The sequence below is a fragment of the Colletotrichum tamarilloi genome (genome assembly GCF_030869305.1).
Source record: "Colletotrichum tamarilloi strain Tom-12 chromosome Unknown Scaffold_114.1, whole genome shotgun sequence".
NCBI lineage: Eukaryota > Fungi > Ascomycota > Sordariomycetes > Glomerellales > Glomerellaceae > Colletotrichum > Colletotrichum tamarilloi.
Genome location: NW_026849497.1, coordinates 56,988 through 80,547, shown reverse-complemented (window position 1 = coordinate 80,547; position 23,560 = coordinate 56,988). Strand labels below are relative to the sequence as shown.

The 23,560-nt window shown below is 51.6% G+C and overlaps 8 protein-coding genes across 8 annotated transcripts; 3 read left to right on the top strand and 5 right to left on the bottom strand.

Moving 5' to 3' along the window:
* Window positions 1-165: 165 nt before the first annotated feature.
* CTAM01_14149 (major facilitator superfamily transporter) lies at window positions 166-1,995 on the bottom strand (the record flags this gene model as incomplete). The annotated part of the gene is made up of 1 exon (XM_060530150.1): window positions 166-1,995. The coding sequence occupies one exon, from the start codon at window positions 1,993-1,995 to the stop codon at window positions 166-168; it is 1,830 nt and encodes a 609-aa protein (XP_060375287.1).
* Window positions 1,996-2,786: 791 nt separating this feature from the next.
* CTAM01_14148 (NADH:flavin oxidoreductase/NADH oxidase) lies at window positions 2,787-3,947 on the top strand (the record flags this gene model as incomplete). Its single annotated transcript, XM_060530149.1, has 2 exons — window positions 2,787-2,907; window positions 2,965-3,947. 2 exons carry the CDS (start codon window positions 2,787-2,789, stop codon window positions 3,945-3,947), a joined length of 1,104 nt encoding a protein of 367 aa, XP_060375286.1.
* Window positions 3,948-4,192: 245 nt separating this feature from the next.
* CTAM01_14147 (uncharacterized protein) lies at window positions 4,193-5,092 on the bottom strand (the record flags this gene model as incomplete). Its single annotated transcript, XM_060530148.1, has 1 exon — window positions 4,193-5,092. The coding sequence occupies one exon, from the start codon at window positions 5,090-5,092 to the stop codon at window positions 4,193-4,195; it is 900 nt and encodes a 299-aa protein (XP_060375285.1).
* A 1,201-nt stretch (window positions 5,093-6,293) lies between these two features.
* On the bottom strand, window positions 6,294-7,411 carry CTAM01_14146 (zinc-binding dehydrogenase; the record flags this gene model as incomplete). The annotated part of the gene is made up of 2 exons (XM_060530147.1): window positions 6,294-7,159; window positions 7,231-7,411. The coding sequence occupies 2 exons, from the start codon at window positions 7,409-7,411 to the stop codon at window positions 6,294-6,296; spliced, it is 1,047 nt and encodes a 348-aa protein (XP_060375284.1).
* Window positions 7,412-13,046: 5,635 nt separating this feature from the next.
* On the top strand, window positions 13,047-13,925 carry CTAM01_14145 (uncharacterized protein; the record flags this gene model as incomplete). Its single annotated transcript, XM_060530146.1, has 1 exon — window positions 13,047-13,925. One exon carries the CDS (start codon window positions 13,047-13,049, stop codon window positions 13,923-13,925), a length of 879 nt encoding a protein of 292 aa, XP_060375283.1.
* Window positions 13,926-14,811: 886 nt separating this feature from the next.
* Window positions 14,812-15,825, bottom strand: CTAM01_14144 (glycosyl hydrolase family 11; the record flags this gene model as incomplete). Its single annotated transcript, XM_060530145.1, has 4 exons — window positions 14,812-14,922; window positions 14,982-15,368; window positions 15,422-15,506; window positions 15,575-15,825. 4 exons carry the CDS (start codon window positions 15,823-15,825, stop codon window positions 14,812-14,814), a joined length of 834 nt encoding a protein of 277 aa, XP_060375282.1.
* Window positions 15,826-18,942: 3,117 nt separating this feature from the next.
* On the top strand, window positions 18,943-20,679 carry CTAM01_14143 (myo-inositol transporter; the record flags this gene model as incomplete). Its single annotated transcript, XM_060530144.1, has 3 exons — window positions 18,943-19,413; window positions 19,491-19,980; window positions 20,042-20,679. The coding sequence occupies 3 exons, from the start codon at window positions 18,943-18,945 to the stop codon at window positions 20,677-20,679; spliced, it is 1,599 nt and encodes a 532-aa protein (XP_060375281.1).
* Window positions 20,680-22,432: 1,753 nt separating this feature from the next.
* Window positions 22,433-23,155, bottom strand: CTAM01_14142 (methyltransferase; the record flags this gene model as incomplete). The annotated part of the gene is made up of 1 exon (XM_060530143.1): window positions 22,433-23,155. The coding sequence occupies one exon, from the start codon at window positions 23,153-23,155 to the stop codon at window positions 22,433-22,435; it is 723 nt and encodes a 240-aa protein (XP_060375280.1).
* Window positions 23,156-23,560: the final 405 nt, after the last annotated feature.

The window sequence follows — 23,560 nt, the reverse complement described above, 5'->3', positions numbered from 1 at the left end:
CCCGAGCTCGTTGTAAAGTGAGAAGCCTGTTCAACGCGATTCTCTGTGACATCGATCATGAACCAAGTTCATCAAATGCCACTCATGCTATGCTGACCCATCGCCCTGTCTTTTTGAGTGCCTTATGCTGCATGCAAGTTTATCTTCACCAATTCATCCATGCTCCTAATTCCCACTCGCCTTCTCTTGATCACTCATCGGAGCCTCTCCCGACACCCCATTCGGACCTTCCGAAGCCTCCTCAGACGGCGCCGGCTTCTTCGCCTTCAATCCCGTATTTCCAACCCCAAGGGTCAACACCAGGCTCAGCCCAGAGCAGATGACATAATACACAAAAATGTAATGCAAACCCTTCATATACGCCTGCAAAATCACCGTCCTCTCCGCATCCGAGAACCCCTTTTGGTCCAAGGTATATGTCGACGAAGTCAGTTCCGCAATCACCGCATCGGAAACAAAGTCTTTCCCGTGAAGATCCCGTCTCAGCGTGTTGGAGAGTATAACTCCCGAAATCACGAGCCCGAACGCGCCTCCAATAGTCCGGATGAAGTTTCGCAACCCTGTCGTGACGGCCCGGTCTTCAGCGCGGGAGTTGGCATACATGCCCACCAGCGTAGGCTGCAACGTCAAGCCTATCCCCGCGCCCATGACCACGAGGATCGGGATCATCTTTCCTAGGCCTGTATCGCGGTCAAAGAGGATCGTGAGACCATTCCCCAGCGTCCAGAGGAAGAATCCTGCGAGGATGCAGGGCATGTAGCGTCCCACTCGCAGCATGTACTGCCCAGACAGTATAGACAGCCCCGAAGTCGTGATGATGACGGGGAGGATCAGCGCCCCGGAAACGAGAGGTTCATAGTTGAGAATAGACTGGAAGTATATAGGTAGGTAAAACAAGTTACCAAAGTACGCCTGGCCCATGAGGAACGTCTGCCCAAATAACGCACTGCAGTGCGGCGCCTGGTACAATCGCAAAGGCATGATGGGGAGCTTCGCCAGCTTCCACTCGTAGAGCACAAAGAGGACGGCCAACACAGCGCCCACAACGACTCCAGCGATGACGAATGGTGAGGACCAAGGGTACGTCACGCCGCCTCCAGATAGTGGGATGAGCAGAAGCAGCGTCGAGGCCATGTTGAGCGCGATGCCGCCGTAGTCAATTTTCTTGACCTTTTCTCTGTAGTTTCCGGGTCGGTGCTTCAACGGGAGGCAGAAGAGGACCGTGACGGCGGCCGGGGCACTGATGATGGGGACCATCCAGAAGACCCATCGCCATGTCGATTCTTGAACAACTGCGCCGCCTACAAAAGGGCCGACACCGTTTGCGAGGGCGAGGACGGCGCCTAGAACACCTGAGTTGAGTATTAATTCCAAGTCAAAATTAGTGAAAGAGATCAAGACTTTGAACTTGCCCTGATATTTCCCCCGATTCTCCAACGTCGTGATATCACTCACAATAATCATAACAATACTATTAATCCCACCCCCTCCAATCCCAGCAACAGCCCGAAACGCAAAAAGCTGCTCCTTCGTCCTCGAAAACCCACAAAGCACATCCCCAACAGCCATCAACACCAAACAAATCATCAACAAATTCTTTCGGCCAAAGATATCAGACAACCGCCCATTGATGAGCTGGAACGCCGTCGACGCGATCAGAAAGGACGTCCCGATCCACGAGGTGGCCGTCCCTGTGTCGAGATCCTCCGCGATGGCGGGCACGGCGGTAGAGACGCTGGTCTGGTCGATGAAGGAGACGAAGAGGCAGACGGAGAGGGCGGAGAAGGCGAGGAGCATGCGTTTGCGGGACATTGTGTTGCGTTGGCCGCCTATGCTTTGTGCGTCTGTGTCGTCTTTGGGCTGGGGGTGCCTGGCTGAAGCTGCGTGGTTGTTGACATCTTCGTCGCTAGAGGGTGAAGGCGAGCGTAGGACCTGTTGTGATGATTGCGTTTGTGGGATTTGCTTGGTTTCGGTGATGGGTGCATCTTCCTTCATCTTGATAACCTCGACCTTGATCTGTAGGTTGTGAAATCCCTAAGAAAAGGTCTTGGCTCGAAATACAGTCCAAGAAATGTCGACGAAGTCACAACTCTAGACGGGTCTCCCAAACTTCGGTGCCGAATCGCCGGTTTTCACTTCCCCGGGAGGATCTGGGGTTAGCATCGGACGCACCCGACGAAATGACTTGCCTGCCGGGAGTCCATTGCGTCAATCGCAATTGATCCGTTCACCAGAAATCCTCAACGACTCTCCCATTCTGGCTCAAATGTGGGCGATCCACCCTGGATATGTCGGCACAGGGGCAGGCGAGGATTGGGTGGCCGTCGTCGCCGATCGCACGTCCGACTTTCTTTGTCGGCACGTTTTGTGCCGATACGCATCCGCAGTGTCGGCTGTGTTCTGTTTCTGAAAGGTCTTCCAGTCTTCTAGGCCCCGGATATTCTCCCGGGTGTGCGCTGGGCTTAGGTGGGCCACATTAAGGCCAGCGTTGTAAAAATAATCCCTTCGTGTCGGTGTCGATGAGGATTCAACTCTGCTGAAGGCTGCTGGAGACGATGTTGATGATTGCGATGGGTGAGTAAGGCGCGGAAGTCGACTCGGCTTTCATCGGCATGGGTGTCAGAGAGAATGGACTGGGATCAGTTGCGCTAGCGAAGGTGTCGATGACGGGATACTGCTACGTCTTTGATTTTAGACTCTTCCATCGCATCTACCTTATTTTGACTTGTCATGATAGCTCCAAACTTTTAACTGCATCTAGTCGATTTCATCTACACCAGCTAGTCATGTCAAAGCTATTCACCCCGTTGAATATAGGGCCTATCCAGCTCTCTAACCGACTAGCCCTGGCGCCGCTGACAAGGTACCGCGCAGACGATGAATGGACACCGACTCCGATGATGGAGGGTCAGCATACAGCCCCATCGTCTCTCAACTCGTTCACTGTCTGACGTTTGAGGGCAGAGTATTATGCCCAAAGAGGCTGCGTACCGGGGACTCTGCTCATCTCTGAGGGAACCCTCATCTCGTACCGCACCGCTGGGCGTCATAACGTCCCTGGCATCTGGAATGAAGCGCACATTGCAGGCTGGAAGAAGGTCACAGATGCCGTGCACGCCAAGGGCTCGTTCATCTACTGCCAACTCTGGCACCTCGGTCGGGGTGGCAGAGCTGAAGTCCTCGAATCCCTCGGGCTACATCTCGAGTCTTCAAGTGCGATACCCGTAGCCGACGGCGCTGCTACCCCTCTGGAAATGAGCGAAAGCGACATACAGCAAGTCATCGAGGACTATGCGACCGCCGCGCGCAACGCTCTCGAAGCCGGCTTCGACGGGGTGGAGATCCACGGCGCCAATGGGTATCTCCCAGACCAGTTCCTCCAAGATACCTGCAATAAGCGAACCGACGGCTGGGGCGGCAGCATCGAGAAGCGTGCTCGGTTCCATATCGAAGTGACAAAGGCTGTCGTCAATGCCGTCGGCGCCGATAGGGTGGCCGTTCGTCTCAGTCCGTACAGTGATTTTCAGGGCATGCTCATGGACGACCCAGACCCGACCTTTGAATACTTGGTCAAGCAACTGAAGCCTCTAGGGCTTGCGTATCTCCATCTCATTGAAGCTCGGATCAGCGGTAATGATGACAATTGTGGTGGACAGCGAACGGTGCGCTGGTTAATTGAGCTCTGGGACAACGCGAGTCCAGTCTTGCTTGCTGGTGGGCTGAATGCCCAGTCTGCAAAGGCAGCTGTGGACGAAACGTACAAGAAGTACGATGTTGCTGTTGTCTTTGGGCGGTACTTTATCTCAAATCCCGATCTCGTCTTCCGCATCAAGGAGGGTATTGAGCTGGACAAGTACGAGCGGACGTACTTTTATACCCCAAAGCTGCCAACTGGATACATCGACTACCCTTTCTGCCCTCAATTTCAGTTAAGTGCCAGGAGTTGATGCTGCATCGCGACTTCGGATAGACATGGCGGGATAGTAGGAAATATGAACCGGGTATCTTTGCCTAGATGTGAACAAATGCGAAAGTTTTGTATAATTACATTACGCCATTATTCAGAGCTGTCGTATCTCGTCCGCGTCAATCGTACACAGTGTAGACGTTCTCCAGTGGTGTCTGCGTAAAGGACCTCAGCCACGCATGACTAGGTCTGGCCTGTGGCACCACCCCGGATCTTGATCGTTGCTCATTCTTCGCTTACAGTCCCAAGTCGATGCTGCGAGCCAAATCTGGTCTTCGTCCGCAGTAGAAGACTCTTACTGGACCGGCTCTTCAAGCCATCATCATCACTACTCCCCGAACCGTCGCTTCTGGTCGATCGAAGTTCAAAGGAGCTGGCTACTCTCCTAATCTTGTCTTTCAGCATGCGCAACGAGCCTCGCTTCTTGAGCGCGACAGGCTGCGGCGCTGTATCAACGACAGAGAGGGCGTTGCCAAGCGACTGACTTCGAGCGTGGCCGGAGTGGTGCGCTGTGGCTATCGGATCCAACTCCAGGGGTTTTGACGATAGGACAGACACTGACGCTGCGCGACGAACATGCTTTTTAGGGTAGAACATGCTCAAGCTTGATTTGGATCTTTGCGGCTGAGCTGATAATGACGAGACTGTCGTGATCGTGCCCAAGTTGGCATGAGTGATGGCGGGGTTCGTCCGCTGTTGCGCAGCTTGCAGGAAAAGGTTGGGCTGGCTTTTCGTCTGCTGAGCAGCCAGCCTCTGAGAGGGAACCGAAGCTTTTCCGAGAGTGTTCCGGGCTATTGGACCCCCAAGCGTAGTTCTACGGCTACCAGATGATAATCCATTTGTGTTCGCTGTCGGTGTCGACTTCGTGCGGGTATGTGTCCGTTGCCGTTCGGAGCCTGTCGAAAGTTTGAATTCTCGTTGCGGATGTAGCGGCTCCTCGCCGATTTCGACCGCGGCAGGCGTATCATCGATCTCGAATCGTCTCCCGGGGCGCCGTTTGGCCCGTAATTTCTTGAGATACTCCTCCGATGTCACTTCGCGGAAATTCATCTCGGCTGCGGCTCGTTCGGCTCGTCGTTTTGCCTGCCTGTGGAGGTGGGCAGCTTCTTCTGAAGACAAAGCCATCGTGAAGGTTGGACAGTAAGGACCTTGACTTGAAGGATATGTACGTCGGGTTGGGTCGTGGGCTTCGCAAGCTCCGACTAGGGATACGTCGAGGATGTGTTGTAGGGTATCATGGACTCGTGTTCGACTTTCTTTGTTGTGTTCAAGTTCTCGGTTTGCAAAAAAGCATTCTTGTTTTTTGTGTCTCCAATCGTCCCGTCCTTATTAAACGGCCGTCTCCCGATGCGTGGGAGTTATCACTTCCATTTACTCGAGGCTGGGCGCATTCCAGAGTTGAAGAAGTTCGAGTGGATCTGGAGTGGAATGTCTCGCTTCGAGGCACGCAGACCTGGCGGGGGGTGGTCGGTCACGGTAAGAACGCTACAGGAAGCGTGAGAAGTAGAGCTTTTCAAAGCCTGAAACTCTAGTCGTAATCGCCGTCTCTGTTCGTCTAGGAATCGTACGAAGAGGGTTCGCTTCTCGCTACGTTGGGAATGCGCAGCCTCCTGAAAGGAAATTTACCTGCGACGCCGTGGTGCTGGGGTCTTCTCCGTAAGCCTCCGAGCGAGCCGCGCCGGTGAATCCTAAAAAAAGAGGTGGTGCCTTGCAACTCAGAGAAGGAAATTGCAATGTGCCATGTCGACGTAGCGAGGCATGCAAACGTTTGGACTTCAAACAGGTGCTGCGAATATCTGCAAAGATCTATCTGCGTGTGTTTGGAGCTGTGTCCGGGGCAACGTCGAGAAAGTCGATGGTTGAAGATGGGATGGCCCCGGCAGAAAGGAGGAGCTTGGGGCAGGATGGCGATCACCGGTTGGTGATGGTGGCAGGAGCGGGTCCCTTTGTGGACTGCATGGCTTACATCCATATACCCCCTATCTTTGCATGTTGGGTACTGGCATAGTCCCCGACACAACGATACCAGCCCTTTACTCAATGCTTCACCAACAGCAACGACATCGCCAACAAGATGATAGGGGTGATCATGTCTCTTATTCAGGTTCCATCCTCCATATCTAGCTAGCGACACAGAAGCCTCAGCCTTTTGGAGGCTTCCACTGAGAGCAGACAGGTCACCCAAAGCACCAGTACAGACAAAATACATTTGTAATGTTTTCCAATTTGTTTGGCATGCCTTTCTATATGTGCCAGTATCTGGTCATTATGCATAAAATTACAGTGTCATCAAATCATTCCTCAGAGATCTTGGCTCGGGATTCCTTTACAACTTGGCCGCATCCTTGGGGTTCTTGATCTCGACAATCAGCTTGCCTGTGTTGATGCCCTTGTACAGGTCTACGAGACCCTGCTCCGCCGCCTTGAGACCGCCCTTGACCACCGTCTCCTTGCGCTTGATCTTGCCCTCCTCAAGCCACTGCGCAAGCTCCTTGCGCGCCTGGCCGTACTCCTGCACAAAGTCGAAGACGATGAAGCCCTGCATCTTGATGCGCATGGTGATGATGTTGGCGTAGTTCTTGGGGCCCTGCGGCGTCGCAGAGTTGTACTGGCTGATACCGCCGCACATGACGAAGCGCGAAAACTCCTTGGCACGCGCCAGCGCCATGTCGAGGATCTCGCCGCCGACGTTGTCAAAGTAGACGTTGATGAAGTCGGGCGTGGCCTCCTTGAACTTTTGCTTGAACTCGGGGTCCTTGTAGTTGAGCGCGACGTCGAAGCCGAGCTCCTCCGTCAACCACTTGCACTTATCGTCCGAGCCGGCGAGACCGACGACGCGCGCGCCCTTGAGCTTGGCGATCTGGCCGGCGACGCTGCCGGTGGCGCCCGCGGCGCCCGAGACGACGACGGTTTCGCCGGGCTTGGGGTCGCCGACGCGGAGCATGCCAAAGTAGGCCGTCAGGGCGGTCATGCCGATGCCGGAGAGGTAGTCGATGGGCTGGGAGACGGCGGGGAAGGAGGAGACGGGCTCGACGCGGCTGTCGTGGACGACGCTGTACTCGGCCCAGCCGCCGAAAGAGGGGAGGACGTCGCCCTCCTTGGCCTTGGAGGACTTGGAGGCGAGGACGCGGCCGACGGTGGCGCCGCGCATGACTTCGCCGATTTGGACGGGAGGGAGGTAGGAGCGGCGGTCTAGATGGAAGTTTGATTAGCACTTGTCCCCGCGAAGATGATCATGGCAGAGTGTAAAGGTCTCGACATACCGTTCAACCAGCCACGCATGGCGGGGTCAAGGGAGAGGTACCAGTTCTCAATGAGGATCTCGCCATCCTTGAGGTCCTCAGCCTTGGGGATAGGCTTCTGCTCAGTCTTGAAGGTCTTGCCGGGGATGATCTCGGCCGTGGGACGCTCGGCCAGCACGACGGAAAGGTTTTGTTGCGACATTTTGGATATGATGTTGTGTGGAAAGAGGAAAGGGTATCAAGGAAGACGAATGGTATGTATTTGAGATTATAAGCAAACACCACAGAATACGAGACAACTGATTCACAGAGCCTTTCTAAGTCGGAGGTAGAGCAGCAGAGGGAGCTCTTTTAGTAGTCGGGACATCCAGTCTATTTCGCAAACTCTGAAATCGCCCGTTTGCTTTCGTGTCCCACGTTTCCTCCGCCGCTTTCGCGGATTACACTTACCCCTCCAAGCTTCATGGCCGCGGTCAAGCGTGCGGTGCCAGCGGTGGACGCTTGGTGCGTGAGTCGCTTGCACCGAGTTTTTGCCTTTGGCTCATGTCATGACTTCATGCCCCGCGCCGGAGCAGGATGACCAAGACGGGACATTGGCCCGCACGAGCTCCGAAGGACTCGACGAGCTGGCGAACGATCGAGGAATGTTCTCCGGCGCACGGAGCATGGGCTAGTAGGGATGGGGCCTGGAGGCTCTCTTTTTTTTTTTTTTTGTTTTTTCCTCTGCCTTTCACTTTGCTTTGTGTCTGTCCCCTTTTTCGAACAGTCGACGCACCACACGGTGATACGGTACCACAGTACCACGGGCACACAGATTGTCTACCTAGCAGACTTTCGGATGCAGAGTGGTGGATGCATAACCCAAGATGGGTGTGTGGGTGTGGCGTGTGGCCGATTTCCCCGGAGTGGCCGCCCGAACAACAAATGGAGTCGGAGGGTCTTTTCCCACCGGACGTTTTCTTCATATGGGTTAAGGAGGGGCTGGCGGGCTGCGGGCAACGCGCGACCCTAGCTAGACTGCTTCTGCTCCGAGGGGCAGGACACAAGGTCGATACTCGATATGAAGGTGGCAGGTCGCAGACTCTCTCGCTCCAGGAGTTCAGGAAGATTTCCGTACCAAAAGGCGGCGGATTACTGCGTCTGCAATGTCTGCATCTGCGTCCGCGTCTGCGTCTCGTCTCGTTCCCGTGGTGGAGCTAGATAAAATCGGGCATGACGACATGCCGAGGCTTGAGACAATGGCACCTCAACTTGTCATCTCTTGCTCAGCTCTCTGCATTGGGCCTATCAGATCTCTCATCCTGTCGGAGGCTCTGAAGACATGGCGGGACATTATCTCCCTTGAACTCTGGAGCCTTGGACGTCGGAGGATTCGAGAGGCACCACTGGACAACACGCAGGCGGCGTTGTCATCAGCCCCTCGCCCATCGCTCGGTAGTGCAACTGACGGCTCTCAGGGTCCCCCGGAAGCGAAGCTGCAATGCTTGCGATTGCGGCCGATGCGACCATGCGGGAACGGGGACGTCGGGAACGGAGATGTGCTGGGGTGCTGGCCGTTGACCGTTCCATTGATGATCCCAAAAGGAGGGTCGCGGGGTGGGTTGAGTGTTCGAGAAGCGGGTTTGGGGCGGGCCAAGGATGTGCAATGCCGTCCGGGCTTAGAAATGCTGAAACTCAAAAGGTCCAGAGATAATCGGGATTATCATCCACCTCGTGTCGGGGCTGTCGGGGTTGAATCCTCGTTCCTGAATTCTCGCAGCTCTCTGTATTCGTAATACTCCGTACGTGCAGATACTGGCGTGACTGCTGAGCTGTCTGTTTGGCTGGCACCGGACGCGCTACTAATCATCGCCAATCGAAAAAGGCCCTGCGAGTGCGAGATGGATGGAACATGGTGAGGTTGGGCGAGTCCCGATTGGACGCCGTCGCCGTCGTCCAAGGCGGCTTTGAAATGGGAGTGGGCGAGCCGAGGCAATTCGTGGGGAATGAATTCTGTGTGCCCTTTGCTTTTTTTGGCTTCACCGACGGTCGAAGCTCCCAATTCGGCCCCGTCCGGACCTGCAGTTCGGCCGGCCGGCGAATAATCCTTCCATGTAGTTCCAGATCGCCCAATCAGGCTGATGTGTCAGCGCCCCGCCTGAACCTCGGGACCCATCAGTTTTCTGACCGAAGTTTACCGAGGAGTGCCCACAATCGCGACCTTGATGGCTCGGTCATTCTCGGTGAGACTCGGTGAGGTAAATCGCTCAGGGATATCGCATCGCGTTTCTTTGGGTGAATGTAGTAGTATTAAACGAAGCGCGTGCTTACTAGATGGAGTCAGTACGCAGAGAAGTGCTTGAACAGATGCACTGATACTATTTAGCAGATTATGGGATAGTATTGCCAAATGTAGTTGTATTAAGAAAGACCCTATGACATGTTGCTCACCTCCCTTGTCCACCTAATTGACTGACCACTAATTTCGCAAGAAAATGTCAAGCAAATGACGCAGCTAATTTACATAGAAGGTCACACCCTTCTGTTTGAAGCCCTTCGTGAGATAAATCAGATCCTTCTCATCAATCCTAGGCCAATCACTCATCAAGCTCTGCTTCTCTTTAAAGGTGTCAAGTTAATGCACGAACAGATTTGTGCAGCTCAAACAAATCTCGCGGAGGTTATTCATACATGTCGCCTCGAGGAGCTTTATCAAGCAAGGTGTGAGGTGCCTATTTGTCCCCGAGATTTTGAGCTTCTTCAAGCTGAGAGGTCGCATTTCTAGTAACAGGTACCCATTTTCATCGGGGGCCATGCACTTTGGGGGTCCAAGTACCACATCTTGACAAAGATGAACCTCTTCAAGATTCCTAAAGTGCCGAAGCGATCCGATAACATTCCTTTTTACAAGCTTCTCCTGCATGAACTGATTACGATTGCGGTAATACACATGCGTCGGTGCGTACTGACCCTCCCACCCAAACCATGGTCCGATAACCAAATGCTTCAGGGCTTTGGGTACCTTTATGCTGATTTGATCAACTATTTGACGTGGGGTGATCTCCAAATCGAGGTTCCAGTTGTTCCAACTCAGCTCTTGGATGATGCTACCGTCGGGGGACTCGTCCCGACTGAAGATGAAGACCTCCAGCGATCTGCAGCACTCAAGCAGGAGGCTGAATGAAGTTGCGAAGATGAATCGGCAGCTTGTTAGCTTTAGGCGTCTGAGATGAACCAAGGTTGGGTAACCGTGACAGGGCACGGGATCGTTCAAGAACTTGAGTTGTGTGATGCCGTGAATATGAAGACTGGTGATATTCGGAAGCTTGGCAATCAGTTGACTGCCACCCTACGCGGGAGTAAGGTCAGCTGATACAGCCTGGCCTTCTGCAGAGCAAGCGCAGAGAAATTGAAGACTCTTGATCGACTTGTAGACAGGCCAGCCTTGGAATCGGGAAGTGGAGCTTGGCGTCCTTGAGACGAGTGGGACCCCTCGACGATAATGTCGAGCCTCTTGAGGTTTGGTAACGATGCTAATGCTCTCGGTATTGATGGGTGTAAGTCCTTGGGGCAAATTCAGTGGCGTTATCAGGGACAAAGCCATATACACCAAAGAAAGAGATTGGCCTCAACGTATCGAATGTCGGCCAGGGAGCCGCCCCTATGGGCCTACTGGATTTCTCGCTGACGAACCAGGGCATCGTAGGTGATGGGATCCAAGAGGCGCTTGTGATATAAGCTGAAAGTATGTCGCAAGTGTGGTGCGGCAAGGTACCGAAACGTTTTGCATGTCAAGCTTAAGTTCTCGAGGGCACCACGCCCGGCCACTGTAGACTCGCAGCCGTGATCGCACGATTGGCAAGACTGGCACAGAGCGTAAATGAGATGTTCCACGATTTCAGATGAGAGGTTGAGGAGAGCTCGTGGTGTGATGTTATTGAGTGAGCCTGGGCCGCTTGAGTAGTATGTGTCTTGTGATGTTTGTTCCATCTTGACGAATTGTGACTGTTGTTGATGTGTTCGAGTGTCAGGACTTCCAAGGGACTGTGTTACTCTCACTACAGTAGCTTTGGCGGCTTAGGAGATTTGAGGGAATCCTGGTGGTTTTTTATGATCAAGAGGGAAGTGAATTTTTTGATTCAATCAGAAATGCTGCGGTGGAAGACCATGGTGGAAGGTTATCAATGAACTGAAAGTCATGTAATTTCTGCGGAAAATCATGCATATCAAAGCCGTTTACGGAGAAAGAGGTCAAACTCAATACTCGAGGTCACCGTTGTTCGGGCTTCCAAAACGTACGCAGGGTTAAGAGGCTCATACATGGACACACTTAGCGCAAATCGTATTCCTGCCATCTCCATTGAATACTCGCAGTTTTCGTCTTAGCTTTTCGCCGCGGGGGTAGGCCCCGGTCCTGAAAGAGTCATGAAGCTACAAGTCGAGGATTTGTAGGTACCAAATGGGTTTAAGCTTACTTGCCTGCTGTTGCTACTATTCCTCATACCTCTTTCATTCCCGTTATGACTTTTCCCTCCCAGTATAGTTGTTAGAGAAGCTGTAAAAAATAGAAGATCAAGTACCCGGGTTATGAAAGAACCTACCGCCATACAGAGGGTTAAGAACCGAAACGGTAGTTAGCTGCTTGATCATCGCGACATTAACTCCGCGATTCCAAGTCGCTATTGCTTCCCCGGAGCGGTCTAGTCCACGGGAAAGAGAAATCTCGTTACGTTGCTACAGCGCAGGGTCAATGGTTCATTGCGCGATATCTCCTTCGGACCACCTTGCACTTGAGTGGTAGGTCTCAAACATGTTCCGATTGAAGCTATCGTTCGTAAGTTGCTCGATGACTCGCTGCCTACTACATTAGTTTGCCAACATAATCGGACATGTCACTTTTCGTTCAATTGAGTCAGTATTTCCTTGAGATCGATCTATCTCCGATACGACTGACCTCTCACGAGCTGCGAATCGCCACAGAAATGAAGGAATCCAAATGAGAAGCAAACTTTGAACATCAGGGTGTTTATTCTTTTGAATCTCTATAAAACTCCCCAGACTTTGGCAACCTCGTAATTCAAACCCCGACCGATAGCCGAGTCAACGCACAGCGGGCATCGTCTCAGGTTTACAATTTTTGGACTGATTCACCTGTAGGCTTTCATTCACGCTTGTGAGGAAACAAGTTTCCTTATCGATTTCACCATTGCACCGCTGCCACGCTGTGCTTGTGAGTGTTTTTTCTCGTACTGTTGACTAGCCAGCTCCAGGAGCTGTATTCAACCCTTCTGTCACAGTCGCCTTTTGTCTCGCACCTCGCAAATCCTCGTTCCTCCCTCCCTCTTTTTCACCCAGATTTGTCTCGACCAGGCCCTGTGTTACCTATCTCAATACAGCTCTCTATTGAACGACCCGTGAGAATAGCCCTCACTTTCATTTCAGCCTGTTTGCCCGTCAATCGATCATCCTGTTCGCTTGACTATATTCGTTGTTTGTAACACAATAATAGGCTTCGAATATAATTGGTATGATACATTCATTCCGTAACCTCTTCAACTGTTACTCAAGGCTTGAATCACCTACTGACAAACTTTAGCTCCCATAAGATCCTGGCAATGGGAAGAACCAGGGTGGAGACTGGACCTCAGAGTCGAGGCTTTCAATTTATGGACGACCTCCCATACGAGATCTTGAACGAGATTGGCCTTCATCTTCCCGCAAAGGATACTCTATCAATCATTCGGTGCTCGCGTAGATGTGCAGCTATTTTCGGATGGAGTCTTTACCACCTAGACTCACTCAATGGCCACCAGGCCCTCATCTGGGGTGCTAGAACCGGCCGACTGAGTGCCGTGAAGATGGCTATTGCTCACGGGGCAGGCGCCCTCAGTCCTGTCATTTATCCTGATTATGATGCTGAAGCTACTCTCCAGAGAGAGACTGCACTAAGTGTTGCAATCGAGAACAACAAGATCGAGGTTGCACGATATCTCCTCAAGGCCTGCCACTCAATCGAAAACGTCTGGGCTGAGAAGAGCTATCTTCTTCACTCAGTCAAGTGTCCCAAGCTCATGGAAGCCCTTCTCGCCGGAGGGTTTTCCAATGGAGTCAATACCTTGGGACAGCCAGATACGTGGAACAACGATGACGTGACCCCATTAGTTGCGGCTATTGAGCAAAAACATCCTGTCAGCACGATTCGCACACTGCTGAAGTTCGGGGCCGACCCCAATTCGAAGAACGTAAGTTCAATGCGCCCGAATGTGTCTGCTTTTCATATTGGACTCAAGAGCGACCAAGCTCCAGTGGTAAAGACACTGATAGAGCACAATGCAGATGTAAACGAGGCCGATGGACCGGAACCCTGGTCGAAAACTCCTCTAGGTACCGTTCTTCAACAGGCCCGTTCGTTCTGCGATGAGATCGTAGCCTTACTTTTGCGCCACGGAGCTGATCCAAACCTGTCCACACGAGAACCCGGCGCTGGAGCGAACCCCATCATGCTCGCTACCTCCCCAGACGTCCTGCCTAAGACGTTTGCACGTCCCCTCGCCAAAGGTGCACACGTTGATGAAGAAGTACAATTCGAACTTGAGCATGTACTTCGGTCAACGAAAAGCGATGTCCTGCGGTGGGGCTCCACGTTTCCCGGTCAGGCTTGGCGGTACACAGATCATAAGCTTCAAATACTTCGTCAACATAGTGAAGGTCTGCTAGAACAGACTCATTGGATCTAGACTGGCCACGACAAAGTAAAATAGCTAGCAACACAAGACCTCACGGCCAGCATGTAATGCGACGACACAGGCAAGAATGAGGATAATAGGCCCATCTGAGAGTAAGGTCTGAGGATCGTAAGATTTGGTGCTTTCTGGCAAGTGGCAATACTGCTTCTTTCCGGTGTGGCCTGTCATAAGGTAGACAATGACGGAGGTAGTGCCAGGAAACGACCTCTCGTAGCTTACAAATCCAGACGACTTGTTGCCTCATCAATTGTCTGTAAGGTTCAAAGTCAGTCCGCAGATAGATACCTCGGGCTGTTGTTATACGAGATCTTTCGGTGTTTGTCTGCCCCTGCCCCAGTCCCGTTCCGCAGGCCGGCCTATTCCTGCATCTTGCGATGCCGCAACTTTCTTGTTCTCTTCTCTTATATTTCTTTCTTATATGGCTGCCCGTAAATGATGGTGTATTAACTCTACTGCGCTGCTTTTAATCGAAGTCCTTACAACGGCTGTGTTCTCTACATATATATTGTGATATACCAGTACCTTGTATGACATGCCAAGAGGTTGAATTGTACGACGCTACAGGTATCCAAGGTACGTGTCATCGGTGACATCATGAGATGAATTGGGACCACATCTGTTGCGCAAACACCTATGCAGGCCAGACGTATAAATATCAATACAAGCCAATGACTACGCGTATTTCCCCCCCTTCCAAATTTGATGCCAAATAGAGAAAGGTCACGACTTAGGTCCGCACTTTGACATATTCAATCAAACGCATTATTTTCTTGAGAAACCGGAACACGGTTCATTGAGGACTTCTCCATGGTCTTAGCCTGTGCTCCAAGTAAGACGGCATGCCTTTCAGGGCATCCTCGTTCCTAGGTCCTAAACTTTACAGGCACTGAGAGTACCACTGGTTCGACGCCTGGCACGTGGACCCAGATTGGCAGCAAGTCGGTCCAGTAAAGCCAGATCCTCCGCATTGAGCCCATTTTGCAGCACACTAGCAAGGGGATAATACATCAGTAAAAGACGACTAGGGGTAAAGAGATGGGGCCTCACAGTTCCATCACCACCGCTGCTGGGCGGAGGGCTGGTCACAGGCGGGCTTGTGCCGCCGCCACCAGCATCTGATGCACCGACAGTGATTGTAGAAGAGCCGCTGCTGAAGTATCCTTCCGTGGCAACGATCATGTAGTCGTGAGTGCCGAGGTTCAGGCCCACCTGAGCCCAGGCATTGAAGTGATTGCCGGTCGTGACTGTTCCGCCCACGCGTTTCGTCTGGCGGACGGACCAATACTGCTGAAAGGTCTTTGTTCCGTCGATGGAGGGGGCATTGGTTCGCGTGCTAACGTAGATGTCGTAGGTTCCACCATCACTGGTGACGGTTCCCTTCTTGGTAGCGCCGCTGGAAGGGTTGTAGGTACCGAAGGACTCGACGATGTAGTACTGCGTAGGAAGTTCAGCAGATGTTTGGTTGGGTCAGGAAATGTCAGGCAAACCTCTATCAGGGGGTTTCTAGTCCAGCCATAGATCGCGAGGTAGCTATTACCGTTCGGGTTATAGCTGCCAGAATACGTGATAGTTCTGAAAGGTAGGGTTTCTGTCAGAGACGTGCTCAAAACTCAGCCTCGGTAGGTATCGGACGATTGTACCTCGGTCCACCAGGATTCCAGCCTTTACCTCCGACAAAGTTGCCGCCAGTTTGCCAGACCACGCTGTATTGGCCACCTGCACCATTGGTGTAAGTAACTTGGGATCCACCGTCAGTCCACCAGGAGTAATAGTAGCCGTTGTGCGTTCCAGTAGACGAAGGAGTTGACTGGCGCCTCATCAGCTCTCCAGGAGCAGAGAGAACACCGACCACGGAGGCGAAAGCCAGAAAAAGAGAGTTGAAAGTGACCATGATGACTTGATTGCTGCTGTGTGGTTGTCATTCCTGCTGTTCACGACATAGGCAAAGGCGAAGTCTGTGGCTTTATATCTGTAGCATATTGCGCCTAGTCTCGATTTCGGTCTACCAAAGCGACTTGAGAACACCGAATGTAACACACACTTCCTTCCAAAAATTGGTACTAGTGCCGCCGCGCCAATGAGTTAAACTCATGTACCCCTAAAAACCGATCGGTCCCCGTCCTTGGGTTCCAGACGGGTGCAATGTCACTTCGTTCTATCTCAAGTTTCCTAGACTTCACCCGGAACCAGGTCCTTGGCGTCGGTCCCAGTGCAAGTTAATCAACCTGGTTGAATACCTTTCATCAGTCCAAGTTTGTTCCAAGAATTGCGTGCTGGTTTGTGGTTTTCCATCAATACGATGCAGGCGTTTCTCCCATTTCTTTATAGCTCTCTGCTATTGTATGGAAAATGTCGATGAAGATTCTAGCATGATCAAGTCCGCAAAGTACCTTAGTGAAGTGTACCTGAACAAAGCCTAGGTATGACATGTTGCGGCGTTGTATCAGCACCTCTCAAAGGGGCTGAAAAATGAAGTCGGAATATCTAGACCGTGTCTAAATGCTAAAATCTTTGAGCTTCTTAGGATTTCTGGGTTGATTAATATGGCAATAGCGATTTACCCGGCGGCAAAAGGGTGAGAGAGGCCGCTTGGTCGACATTTCCCGTCTAGCCTCCCGAACTGTGGGGGGCCTCAAAACAGCCGGACATAAGGTAGGCCACACGACGTGCAGTAACACTGAGACAACTACATTATATCAGACCTTGGTCTCTACAAAGCCTTTAATCCGAACATCAGGTACCCTCCACGATGCTTTTACTCGGTAAGTACCACGGAGCATCGCTGATAACCTCCGCTTCTAGTTTGGGCTAGTGGCACAGTGGCGTATCAGGTACTGAGGAAGTCTTGCTCTGGTTCAAATTACCCGGAAATATAGTACCATTCAATGCTATTCCCTCGATCTCTCAATCTCTCAATAGAGGAACAATAGAGGAATGGGGACATCTCGGCCTATTTGCTATAAGACCGGTAGAAGAAGCCGGTCTTTCGGGTCCGAGGCCGTGTGGAGCCGAACATCCACCTCGGCGAAGATCCTGCCCGTGTCAGACCCGGGAATACACTCCGCTCCGAAGGAATAGAAAAACAGAGGTTTGCTAAAGGTGGCCAATGTCAGACCACGGCTAGAAATTGCGATATTACAATTTCAAGCTCGAGGAATGTGAGAAAGCATTTTCTTTGCTTCCATTCGCATGTTCAGTTTCAAATTGACGTCTAAATTTACAGGAGTATGAGCTCAGCTCGTGTACCCTCCTTGGTTGCGAAAGGAATCCCGCACAAGTCCTTGGTCATTTTTCGCGTGATCGACTGGACCAACTGCAAGCATACAAATACGTTCTGGGAATGTCCAAAGTATGACCCTTAGTAAAAGATAGATGCATGTATAAGTATACCATGGTGTAGTCTGTCCTTTAGACTTTTGGTATGCTTGTCCATTCCGCATCCTCACGATTACACGCCAGCTACGATATCAGCTTGATTCTTCCACGTCAAGTGAAGTATGCCCTGACTTGTGCAAATCGGTCAGGTTGGATGCTTGTAGCGCGTCAGGTTTGAGACCAACGGTCTAGCCCCTTGACAGTGCATGCGCTGAGAGGATTGCTTTCACGAATGGCAGGCTGCCGGAAAGTGGTTTCCGACCCACACAATGATTATAAAACCTTCCTCTCATCTTCCACAGTGAACAGTGTGCTCAAACATTGTGGCTAGTTCAGAAGCTCGAATGTCGCGTGCTGAACGGAAGGTTCATCATGATGCATCTTCTACTATTGGTTTCGTCGTAATCAAGTAGTACATTTACCCAGTCCACCCCACCTCTCCATCGCGTCCACACACTACTACAACTTGTCGGTTGGAGAACGTGAGTGTGTTACCATATCCCTCCGCAATGGTGTTCATAAATATGAAGCTGCTTGGGAAGGATGTGGTCCCAGATTAGCTTCCCAAGAATCTCAAATGCATCGATGTTCCATGGCCTGATGTTGTAGAGGAGGAACCCTTACATGTAGATCTTACTGGTCTTGCCGGAAATTTTAACCTCTCGGCGAGATAATCCTTTTGCTCGCCAGATGAAAACAGTTCAGATACTTCAGTATAGGCCTCGACTCGAAAGGTGGGAAACGGCGGAAATGTCCATCTTCATGGGGATACTTCCGACATTACGTCAACCTTCGGGCTTTCATGGAGGCCTTTTCCGTCAAGACTATCATACTACGGAATGTTGCAGCGTATCCAGACTGTTTACTCATCCAAAGGAATGGTCAGCGGCCGCAAAACCGAAGCAATCAGGGCGAGGGAAGAGTTGACTCCCCTGTTGACGGCAATAAGTCCAGCCCGCGGCTCGAGTTCGTCACGGAAACGACTGCCTCATTGTCCAGAGAGAGTAAAAAGCGCGCGGCGCTAGACAGGCCTGACTCGACGAGCTGGGCGATAGACTGTCGCACAATTGGTGGGGGCGCTCGCAATGGCTCCATTTCCCCAGATGAATCCTAGTCGGCTACCCCGCGAATCCAGATTTCCCCCAAACTTCCCCGTGCTTCAGACCCGCTGGAAACCCAACAGATACGACAGACTAGAGTCAAGAAAGTGTTAATGACCTATAGAAACGAGGAGCAATGTCAGACGGCTGGAATTTCCTTGGATGTTAGACATCGAGATGAGGGCTTGGACAGTGTTCGCCTCGTCAGATAAGGGCCAACCCCGCAACAGCTCTCCCCATGGGACGGTTTAGACCTGCCGGGAATCATCCCGTACGCTAGTCCAACGTGTCTTGTCCTTGCCTTTGTCACTCTAGAACTTGAGTGTGAGCCTTCCTCTGATACCTTTCCTCAAGCGTGTGGTGAAGTTGCAAAGTCTATAAAGCTTGCTCATCCCACCGGTGTCGAGTTCGTAAACATGGGCAATATCTCAGAGACCTCCTCTCCAGTTGAGATCTTCATGTCCTGATAAGATCTTTAGTTGTAACTCCTTTCTTCTGATCAGAAATCCGCTAATCTACGGCCAACTTTCGCCATGGGGTTACTCGATGATTCCTTCAAGCAGGGCGTCCAGCATGTCGAGCAGAACAATGCAGTCAGCGACGCAGTCAAGGCCGTAGAGAACCGTGACCTAGAGCGGATCGAGGAAACCAAGCCAGGTACCTTTGTCTGGCTCTGTGTTGCGGCAACCGCGATCGGAGGCATGCTCTTTGGCTACGATACTGGCGTCATCTCCGGAGTTCTTGTTGTTATCGGTCAAGACCTCGACAACAAAGACCTGACTCACTCAGAAAAGGAGTTGATCACGGCAGTCACCGCAGCCGGAGCCTTGATTGGCGCCGTCATTGCCGGTATTACTGCTGACAAGTACGGAAGAAAGCCTGCTATCTGGTTCGCCTCTATCCTCTTTACGATCGGTGCCCTGCTCCAGGCTACCTCTTTCACGATTGCGCAAATGACCGTTGGTCGACTTGTGATCGGCTTTGGTGTCGGCTCTGCATCCATGGTAAGCCTCCATATCTCTAGGCTTTTCCGCAACAGACTTGACCGGGGTCCGTGTGCTAACATAGGTTGTTTTCTCAGATCGTGCCATTATACATCGCAGAGATTTCCCCTGCCAGATTCAGAGGCCGAATGATCTCAATCGACATGATCTTCCTTGGTGCCGGATCTGTGCTTGCGTACGCTTTCGCCGCAGCCTTCAACACGACCGCACACGGCTGGAGATACATGGTTGGAATCGGCGGGGTTCCTTCAATCATACTCGGTATTCTCCTTTTCTGGTGTCCAGAGTCACCTCGTCAACTTATGTTCCACGGCCACCGAAACGACTGTATCCGGGTTCTGCGACAAATCTACCCCAAGGGCAGTGAAGATGAAATCGCGGACAAAGTGATCTCCATTGAGCGCGGCGTCAACCAAGCCAAGGTCCTCAACGAAGAAATTTCCCTCCGAAAGTCTGTCACCAGCCTATTCAAGGTCCCAGCCAACCTGCGAGCAGTTACCTCAGCTTGTGGCCTTATGGCTGCCCAGCAGCTCTGCGGGTTTAATACACTTATGTATTACAGTTCCAGTACGGTGCCATGAATTATTATACACTGTGCTGCGTGTGCCATGCTGATCAGAGTCTCAAGGTTTATTCCAGATCGTCGGCTTCTCGAACCCCGTTGCTGTTGGTACTGTTGTAGCAGGCACCAACTTCATCTTCACAGTATTGTCAATCTTCCTTATTGACAGAATCGGCCGGCGAAGAATCCTGCTCTGGACGATGTGGGGTATGCCTGTCTGCCTTGCCGTTGCCGCCATTGCGTTCCACTGGATCCCCTTGGACAACAACACTCTAGAGCTGACCACCAAGGAAGTTGGTTGGCCCGCAACCCTGGTCCTGGTTGCAATGATCATGTTCGTGGCCTTCTACGCTGCGGGTTTGGGCTGTGTCCCGTGGCAGGCGAACGAGTTTCTCCCTATGGAAGTCCGAGCTATGGGGACCATGATGATCAACATCTTCAACTGGGGTCCGAACATCATCGTCTCTTCGACGTTCTTGTCAATGATGCGAGGCATGACCCCATCAGGCACGTTTGGTTTATACGCCGGGCTGTCTTTCTTGGGCTGGGTGTTTGTGATCTTCTGCTTCCCTGAAGCAGCGAACATGACGTTGGAGGAGATCAGGGTAGTTTTCGAGCACGGATTCGGCGTGAGATATGCCGAGGAATGGCGAAAGCAGAGGAAGCTCGATGTCCAAGCCCGGAAGGAGGAGAACACCGTGTGAAAAATAGTCTATGACGTTTCCTATGTTCATCAAGAAAAGGTATCAAGGCCTAGAAAATGGTTCAAAATTGTAGCCTGAAACTGTCGATTGTAGCGAGAATCTGAAAATGATGATCAAATTGACTTGGCCAAACGCAGGTTTCCAACTTCAATGCAGAAAACCCTCCTTGACAGTGTGTTGTTAGTCACATCATGCTTCTCGCTCGAGTAGGATGAGTGTAACACTAGAGTGCTGCTACAAGCTCCCCCGAGTATTGACGTACGCTTCTTCGTAGAAGATGTCGTAGTACGCGCTCAGACGTCGATAGTTATGTTCCTCTGCAGCTCATGGCCAGTTGACGATAGTATCAGACCAAAGCCAACGATGAAGTTATCATGGCGACAGCTCTAATCTGGCTTCAACAGATCGCGATAGGCAAGAGATACCCTGCGATGGATACAAATTCACGGTCTCGACCAAGAAGGCAAGGATTTCTTGAATCACTTTGCCGAGATTGGGCTAACTTTGCTGCTTACTTCATCTGAAATTGACACAAAGCAAAAGCATGGCCTAGTGCCCAAGCAGCATGATAGTCATGAAACATCCAGTAGACAGAAAGTTACCAGAAGGCCACAGTAGCCACCGCTCAGTCAATCACAAACATCCGGTCAAACTGGTGTGCGGCAGTGGCCCAGTGGGTATATCGTGAGTGTATTGGGGAATTAACACCCCCTAATAAAGTGGTGGAGATTTCCAGTCGGGAGTTTTCCACCCGAAGATCTTCATTATCGATCGGGTTAAGCTGTTCGAAGCGCTCCTTGGCTCCAATTAAACAGACGCCGGATTGGACGAACAGAAGCTAATTTGCCTAGCACTTCAAGGGAAACTTGGCACTGAGTAGAAGAACAGGGTGCCTTTTCCAAGAAGTTCAAGTGTCGACCGACTCAGGCAGCTGCAATGCGCAAATGTAGAAGGATATCTTCTAGAAGACCCATTGGCAGGCGTAACTCCTGCTCTGAGCTCGAAAAACCCCATGCATGAACGACCTGTGTGCCTGAAGAAGGCTGGTAAAATGACCAAATATGAAGTCGAACATTTGGTGGCTGATATCAACGCGAAACCAAAATCGATCTCAAGACTCTCTCTATCATAGCTTTGTCAGCGCGAACTTGAAGGTTGGAGAGCACTGGCCCAGATGGTTCATGGATGTGAACAAAATGACGGAAAAGTCAAGCTACGGGAACCATTTGCCGACGTTGGTATGGAGAGAGCGGGCTCTCGAATACTGGAATTGAAGGATCAAGTAAGTCGGATCGCAATACGCCGAATGTTGAACTTGATAATGTTGCGCCGAACACTTGCTGTTGGTGAAAAGTACTGAAAATGATGACCGTTGAGTCCAGTGACTTTAGACGCCATACTGAGGCCGGCATTTATATCGTGGCGGAAGGAATCGGGAATCAGTTAGTTGATGGAGTGGGGTTGATTGAATGCATCTGTATACCATGTTTCTGACCAGCATCATGGATAGAGCTCGATTTCATTACAAACATCACGCAGTTGTAATGATACGGGAGCTGAGGCAGTTCGCCTTTCCTCTCATCAAAGCAGCGACGCGGAGTTTGTGTTTGAGGGACATACTACTTGAGTAAAGCATGCAAGAAAGTTCGAACTCTTTGTATTCTTTCTGAGGCTGATTGTCTACGTCCAGTCATGCACCCATCTCATTAACTCATAACTCATGCAGCTATAGGTATCATATCTGTTCCAAATCTTAAACATCAAGAAGCGCCTTCCTGGGCTTCTTTGCCCTGAACAGCATCACCTGTCCAACAATCCACGTCTCAACCTCCTCGAACTCTTGATCCAACGCTTCTTGAATGTCCTCTTTCTTGTCGTCCCAGTTGTTGAAAACACCCCACCATTTGTTGTACCACCGGAGATAGAACTTGGTAAACCACCCAGTCGACTCATTTGGGCCCAGCACCGTGCATCCGGTCAACACACCTTCCGGGCTCAACAACTCCTTGTACAAACCAAATGCACGAAGCTTGGCCTTGCCGCCAGGCATGCAATGGAACAGATTAAACATGGAAATGGAGTCAAACCGCTCGCCGAGAAGCTGCTTCGGCGGCGGCTCCGTGACATCAGCCTCAACGCACTGAACCTCGGTGTTCGTCGTAACTGAGAGCACGCGGGTCTTTGCCGCGTTCAAAGGCGGCGCGGTGAGATCCAGCAGCGTAATGCGCTGCTTGCTGGTGGCGCGGAACGGCCGCGCCAGGGCGGCTGCCGGGAACCAACCCGTAGCGACGCCAATGTCGAGGTGGTTGCGGGTGAAGTTTTCGCTGAAGAAGGGGAGAAGTAATTTTTCCGTGCTGCAGCCCCAGACTTTTGACATATTGAAGCCCAGGACGTACTTGTCGTAGAAGATTGTGAGGAATGAGGGCGAGTAGACTGCGCCATAGGCCGCAGTGCGGTCTGCGCCGAGATCGGCCATTGTTGACGATGGCACCAATCAATCGAGGAATTGAGTTAGAAGGGAAAGATTGGCAGCACGGAGGTGCGAATGAAGACGATTCGCTCGATTGCGCTTCGTTGGGTTGTCGTGACTCGCGAGTAAAGTCTGGTGGAAACAAAGTCCAAAGGGGCGGGAAAAGCCCTAGATCCTTCCGGGAATTGGGCAATTATCACCGTGTCGGTAACAACTCACCGATAGTATGCCACCGAGCGCTTACCGTGGCTATTCAGTTTACTTGCGCTTGAATTCTATTCCGAGCTTCCCTCACTATCAAGCATGGGTTGCTCTATTGTTCAACTCTGCGTTAACAAGAGTACTTTGTGTCGGAATTGGCCAATGAGAACTTGCGGGACGGAGTCTGTTCCGTCCTGAATTCTGCAGCAA